Source organism: Mustela putorius, unplaced genomic scaffold (genome assembly GCF_011764305.1).
Source record: "Mustela putorius furo isolate JIRA1106 unplaced genomic scaffold, ASM1176430v1.1 tig00537227_pilon_pilon_pilon, whole genome shotgun sequence".
Lineage (NCBI taxonomy): Eukaryota > Metazoa > Chordata > Mammalia > Carnivora > Mustelidae > Mustela > Mustela putorius.
Genome location: NW_025422368.1, coordinates 7,868,744 through 7,875,326, shown reverse-complemented (window position 1 = coordinate 7,875,326; position 6,583 = coordinate 7,868,744). Strand labels below are relative to the sequence as shown.

At 34.2% G+C, this 6,583-nt stretch overlaps 1 protein-coding gene across 2 annotated transcripts in view; it reads right to left on the bottom strand.

The window, feature by feature from the left end:
• Positions 1 to 1,692: 1,692 nt before the first annotated feature.
• Positions 1,693 to 6,583, bottom strand: part of RPAP3 (RNA polymerase II associated protein 3) — a 41,085-nt gene continuing 36,194 nt past the window's right edge. For both annotated transcript variants that reach the window (XM_045073091.1, XM_045073092.1), the window contains exons 15-17: positions 5,777 to 5,874; positions 5,059 to 5,159; positions 1,693 to 2,008 (exon numbers count right to left, since the gene is read on the bottom strand). In XM_045073091.1, coding sequence (XP_044929026.1) covers positions 1,923 to 2,008; positions 5,059 to 5,159; positions 5,777 to 5,874 — 285 coding nt within the window. In that variant the 3' untranslated portion in view covers positions 1,693 to 1,922. The remainder of the gene's footprint in view (positions 2,009 to 5,058; positions 5,160 to 5,776; positions 5,875 to 6,583) is intronic.

The following is a 6,583-nucleotide window of genomic DNA, read 5'->3' as shown; positions in this document are numbered from 1 at the left end:
TAAATAAGTAAAATCTTTAATAAAAAAAAAAGAGAGAGAGAGAGAGAGAAAGAAAGAAAAGGCAATCAACCAGCAACAGATGAATAGATAACAAAGAAGTGGTATATGTATACAATGGAATATTACTCAGCCATCAAAAAGAATGAAATCTTGCCATTTGCAATGACATGGATGGAGCAAGAGAGCATTGTGCTAATAAGCAAGGAAGTCAGAGAAAGACAAATGTTCTATGATCTCATTCATGTGTGGAATTTAAGAAACTAAATAAATAAGCAAAGGCAAAAAGAGAGAGAGAGAGAGAGAGACAAACCAAGAATTAACTATAGAGAACAAACTGATGGTTACCAGAGGGGAGGAGGATTGGAGGATGGGTGAAGGGGATTAAGAGTACACCTATCATGATGAGCACTGAGTAATGTATGGAAGAGCTGAATTACTACATTGTACATTTGAAACTAATATAATGTTGTATGTACATTGACCATACTGGAATTAAAATAAAAAACTTTTAAAAAAATGGCAATCATACTACATGCCCTGATTACTTTGTCAGTTTCTTCTAAGGATCACATAAGAAAATATATGAAAGAACATTTTTGCCTTTGGAAGGTTTTTCTGTATATCAAAATCAACTTATTTAATGTCTTGAGAAAAATTCAAGTCATTCAAAATTCAATACTTATAGCTCATGTAAAAGCTATACATAAAAGGCTCAATTTCATTACCTTTCCATATGCCACAATACAATACATCTAGCAATGTATAACACTAACAAACTCTATCCTAAGTGTACTATAAAATACTGAGGCTATACAAGTTATGAGTATTTCAGTAATTTATACCGTGAACTGGGGAAATTATCTTTGTAAACAGATTATGATTATTACTCAATTTTAAGCATATGTATGATACAACAGAAATAACAGTATGAAAGTCTTAAATTGGTCAGTCTTACTGATGCTGATAACAGCTAGAGGATAGTGACTTAATATTTTAACAACCTGGTAGCCTCTAAAATTCACTTGGTTTTAACAATGTTTACAGCACACCCACATTTTGCTAGGGTGCTATTTTGGACATTTGCTAAAGTTGGTCCCTATGGTTAAAATTCAACTAAGTTGTATAAACATCAGCTGAACATTCTAACTATGTGCAAAGGACTGTGCCAGGTACTATGCAAAACCATGAAGAATACCAGCCCTGCTTTCAAAACATACAGACACCACACTCATACACAACACATATACACAAGATACATGCTAATTACTACTTTAGACATTCCTAGTTTTTAAAATTTTTACACTTTGCTTTAGCTTATTATCTGCCTTTAGATGGTATATAATGTGGATATCATGAGGGAAAAAACTGCAGCATGAAAATGTAAGGATGTTGTAACTCTTCAAGTAACCTACTTAAAGAATCTAGTTAGAGTCTCCTTTCACTGTAAATACTAAAAACACACATCCTGTAAATAAGTATTTTTGTTAGTGAACTGGCACAATATTAAAACTAAAAAGAAACAATCTATTTATCTACTTAACACCCTCTATACAACCATAACTTTATTTGTATGCTAATGAAGCAACCTTAGCACGTGGCTATACAAAAACTTATGAAAATGTAATGCTAAAATTATGGGGCACTGAAGAATGCATCTAGATTTAGAATTTCAAATGACATAAAATACCAATCTTTACAAGTGTACGTCATTATATTTTTATTTTTGGAAAATGTCTTATAAATAGCTCACCTGAATACATTCTCATTCCTTAAGTCACAATTCACTATATAGTTAATTAACTTATGTCTAAAGATAATCTGTTCTTGTATGATTTCATTTTCTTAAAAAGCAAAATACTTTATTTTCAATAAAAAAATTTACATATGAAAGTCAAAGACAGTAATTTCAGTAAAAAAGAAAATCAACCACCATATCTTTTCTTGAGTTCTTCAACAGACTTATCCTTCAATCCTGATTTGTCTATGTGATTGAACAATACATGTGCAACTGAAAAAAGAAAAAGAATTCATTTTAATCTCCATTTTTTAAAAACTAAGTGAGACAAAATTACAGAGAGTAATCTGATTTATCAAATAAAACTTCTCATATTTTAAAGCAATAACCATTATATTTGTAAATTCTAATCCAGATATTTAAAAAGCTAATCTGAGAAAGTTATACAGGAATCTAATAATGTTTCTTACCAGAATATTTTGTAAAAAATATTAAACTTAACTCATTCTGTCCTACTTTAAACATTTTGCCCCCTGTAACGAGCACAATTTATTTACTTAATATTTCAATTAACTTTTTCAAACTGAAACTATTTTAAAAGAAAATTTTGTATCCACTACTGTAAATTGAAACTTAGCAGTAACATCTAAAAAATGTTGGCCATACCTTTTTATAATATGCAATAAAATATGTAATTAAAAATTAAAACAAAACTTGCCTATAAATCATATAAAATCATCTTTTATACCACTGAATGGTCCACACTCAACACTTTGGAAAACTCTGTATAATGCAACATTAACACTGGCTACTGGTTCTTACTGATAAAAAAAAAAGGTAACACCAGCTAATACTGATCAAATGCTTATTAGGTACACTCTAGGAACCATTCCAGGAACTCCCCATGTTTAGCTTAGCTGACAATGGTGACTCAACCAAGACAGTACTGTTGGTAGACCAGTGTAAAGAACCAACTCACATTCTTTGAGTACACTTCTACTTATCACATTACAGTATCAAGAAATTCACTTCCTCAATGCATTTATACAGACAGGCTGCTATGCTCTAAGCACTGTTCTATGCCCTGAGGCCTAGAGAACAAGGTATACACAGTTCCTGCTGTCGTGGAGCTTTCACTCTATTAGGAAAGAGACATCATAAACAAATACATGAAATATTTTCAGCTAGTTACATATTATGAAGAAAAATAAAGGAGGGTAAGAAGCCAGAGGATGATAAAGGGAGGCAGGCAGTTACTTTGAGTAGGTCTGCTGAGGAAAGGGGTCTCTGAAGTAGTAACTCTGGTGGAAAATGAATGAAGTGAAGAAGCTGGCAAGGGGGAGATATTCTGGGCTGCGGAAATGGCCAACTGCGAAGAGTCCAAGGCCAAAATACGTTTACCAGCTTGGTATATCAAAAAATATAAAGTTAGTATGGTGGAGCAGAGTAATCAAAAAAAGTAGTGGAAGAGGTTATAACAGTCAGTAGTAAGAGAAGTTAGTATTTTTCAGGGAACTTTAGGGGCTGTTTTTGAGTAAAGATAAAAGAAATGGGGGCGCCTGGGTGGCTCAGTGGGTTAAAGCCTCTGCCTTCAGCTCAGGTCATCCCAGGGTCCTGGGATCGAGCCCTGCATCGGGCTCTCTGCTCGGCAAGGAGCCTGCTTCCTCCTCCCTCTCTCTCTGCCTGCCTCTCTGCCTACTTGTGATCTCTATCGGTCAAATAAAATAAATAAAATCTTAAAAAAAAAAAAAAAGAAATCTTTTAGCTTAAACCCTATTTAAAAATCATACGTAAAATGATATGTCCACTTCTTTAAGTACAATACAAAGAGTATTTTTCTTAGTGATTCTGACTCATTCAGTGTTGCTGCTAGAAACATAAAGAAACAAGAAAAGGAGCCCAAGGTATATTTAATCCAGAAGATATATGAAAAAAAACTGTGGAAAGAACTAAGATGCCCTTCAACAGACGAATGGATAAGAAGATGTGGTCCATATACACTATGGAGTATTATGCCTCCATCAGAAAGGACGAATACCCAACTTTTGTAGCAACATGGACGGGACTGGAAGAGATTATGCTGAGTGAGTAAGTCAAGCAGAGAGAGTCAATTATCATATGGTTTCACTTATTTGTGGAGCATAACAAATAGCATGGAAGACATGGGGAGTTAGAGAGGAGAAGGGAGTTGGGGGAAATGGGAAGGGGAGGTGAACCATGAGAGACTATGGACTCTGAAAAACAATCTGAGGGTTTTGAAGGGGTGGGGAGTGGGAGTTCGGGGTACCAGGTGGTGGGTATTATAGAGGGCACGGATTGCATGGTGCACTGGGTATGGTGCAAAAATAATGAATACTGTCATGCTGAAAATAAATAAAAAATAAATTTTTTAAAAATGGTACATAGAGTTTCTGTTATTTTTAAAACTAAAAACCTGATACTGCTGCGTTCTAATAATTTTTCTTTTTCTGAAAACTTGAGGAAAGCCCAAAGCTCTTACCTAACTGAAGTTCCTGCACAGTCTGATTTTACTTAAGGTTTCCCTAAACTGACACTTCATGGGAAGAACAGAGATGTAAAAATAAATAAGGAATAGAATTCTACAGGTTCATCACCTGCCAATTGTCCCCCGACTCTACAGTCTGCATTGTACTTCTTTTAATTTTCTGAGGACAATTTGCTCTTTCCTGTCTCAGAACTTCCACATACATCATTCTCTGGGTCTAACACGCTTCCCCAGTCCTTTCATCTAATTGACTCCCGCACGTCTTTGAGGATTCAGGTTCCAACAAACAAACACAAAGAAACTGGCTCTCACAGAAGGGACTGGACCTCCCTTGCACCCACGCCCGGTGACATGCATCTGTGGTAGGAACCCTTAACGAGATCCACCAAAGCAAGCTCTCAACCATTATGCTTTACTGAGTTTTCAAGTAGAAGAGTCCAGACATAAAGTCAGACTGCCTAACTTTAAATCCTGGGTCTGAAAAAAAAATAAAATAAAAATCAATGAATAAAAATCAATCAATCCTAGGTCCGGTTTCCTACCTAGATGACCTTGGTCAGGTGCCTTACCTCTCTATGCCTCAGTTTCTATTTCTGTAAAAAGGAATTAATAATCACACTTAAAGTTCACAATGCTGTTTGTTGGGGGTTAAAAGATTTTATTCTACTTAACTGTAATTCAATTTAACTTGTGATTAATTTAAATTTAACTATATGTATCTTGGTGTAAGTATTTAACAAATGTCCACTATATTTGTTGAATAAATGAAGGAACATGTCAGAATAAAGATCTGGAAAAGCTTTCCTCATCGACTTACTTTTTTTCTCAGGTTCTGACATAAACATCACTGCCATATCAAACCTTTTTAGTTCAGAAAGTTTTTGTAAGATTTCAAAGATGAGTGATGGCTCTTCTTTCCTGAAACAATCCAAATATAAAACAAATGATTAATTAAAAGTAGCTCATGTAATTCTGTTTTTCTAACACAGTATTTCTAATTATACATAAATAAGGTCTCCATTTATCTTTTTTCCCTGGATGTGGTCTACATTTTAAGTGCCCAAATGAAGAGATTTATCAAGTAACTGAAGAAATTATAATTTTCTTAAATGTGAGGCTTAGCACAGACTTTTTAAAAATTTATTTTTTTATTTAAATTCAGTTAATTAACATAGTATATTAACAGTTTCAGGGGTAGAGTTCAGTGATTCATCAGTTGCATGTAACACCTAGTGCTCATAACATCTCATAGCACAGACTTTATTAATTTGCTATCACATTTATCACTTCCACACCTCCCCTTCTTTAAAAAAAAGTTTTAAAGTCCACTTTCCTCCTACCTAAACATTTCCCATATTATTGCTTGCACTTGTCATCCCTTCACAACTTCTGCAATGGTGAAATTTACCAGAGAGCTAATTTTGCTATACAGAAGGCAGTAAGTAATATGACATCAAGGAGAATGACTTTCCCAAACCACTACAAATAGCCTAACATTACAATATGCAGGTATAACGAAAAAAAATTCCACTTACTCAATATAAAAGTCATGCAGAATTTTAATGATCTGGTTGAATACATCAGGATCCAGATTTTTCTGAAACAACTTAGGATACATGGATGGTTCAATTTGCTTGGAAAAAATATAAAGAGAAAATTATATCACAGTAACATTTATATATCACAAATTATGTATATAACAACTGCTTAGGTGAATATAGGGAAGAATACTGTTTACACACTAGTGCTGACTGAGTAATAATGGGGTCACAGCGCAATGTAACTATGAGTGAAGAACAAAAGTCGGAGGAAATGTTAGATAAATCACTTTGTTCGAGGCAAAGAAAAATCCATGAACAGAGAGATGTTCCCAAAGACAGGAAACTTGGAAGACAGCTCTCAAGGAGCAATAAAAATGATTAGTTTTAAAAACAGAATTACATGAGATAATGCATTTAGAAGCAACTGTATACCAGAAAACTGTAAGGGATTATTACTATAACCACACTTGTAAAGACAATGCTAAAATCCATTATTTGGTGAACATCCTAAGATCTGATCCTTTTTCTTGGAGCAAATAAGAGCTCACTTAAGAAAATGATTGTCTAAATATTGCAAGCAGTGCTTGGGGCACATGGAAGGCACTCAATGTGTTTTAACTTCTTTCCCCATCTTGAAGAATGAAGAATTAAATTTAAGTTAGGATTTCTGAAATAAGATCAAGCTATTTTAAACCACAGAACTTAACACAGAACCTATTTCCAAAGGTTTCCCAGTCGCAAACATTTAAAACAGTCTGGCTGAGGTAATACGCGCAGGCAAGGAAGGATTCTACAAACATA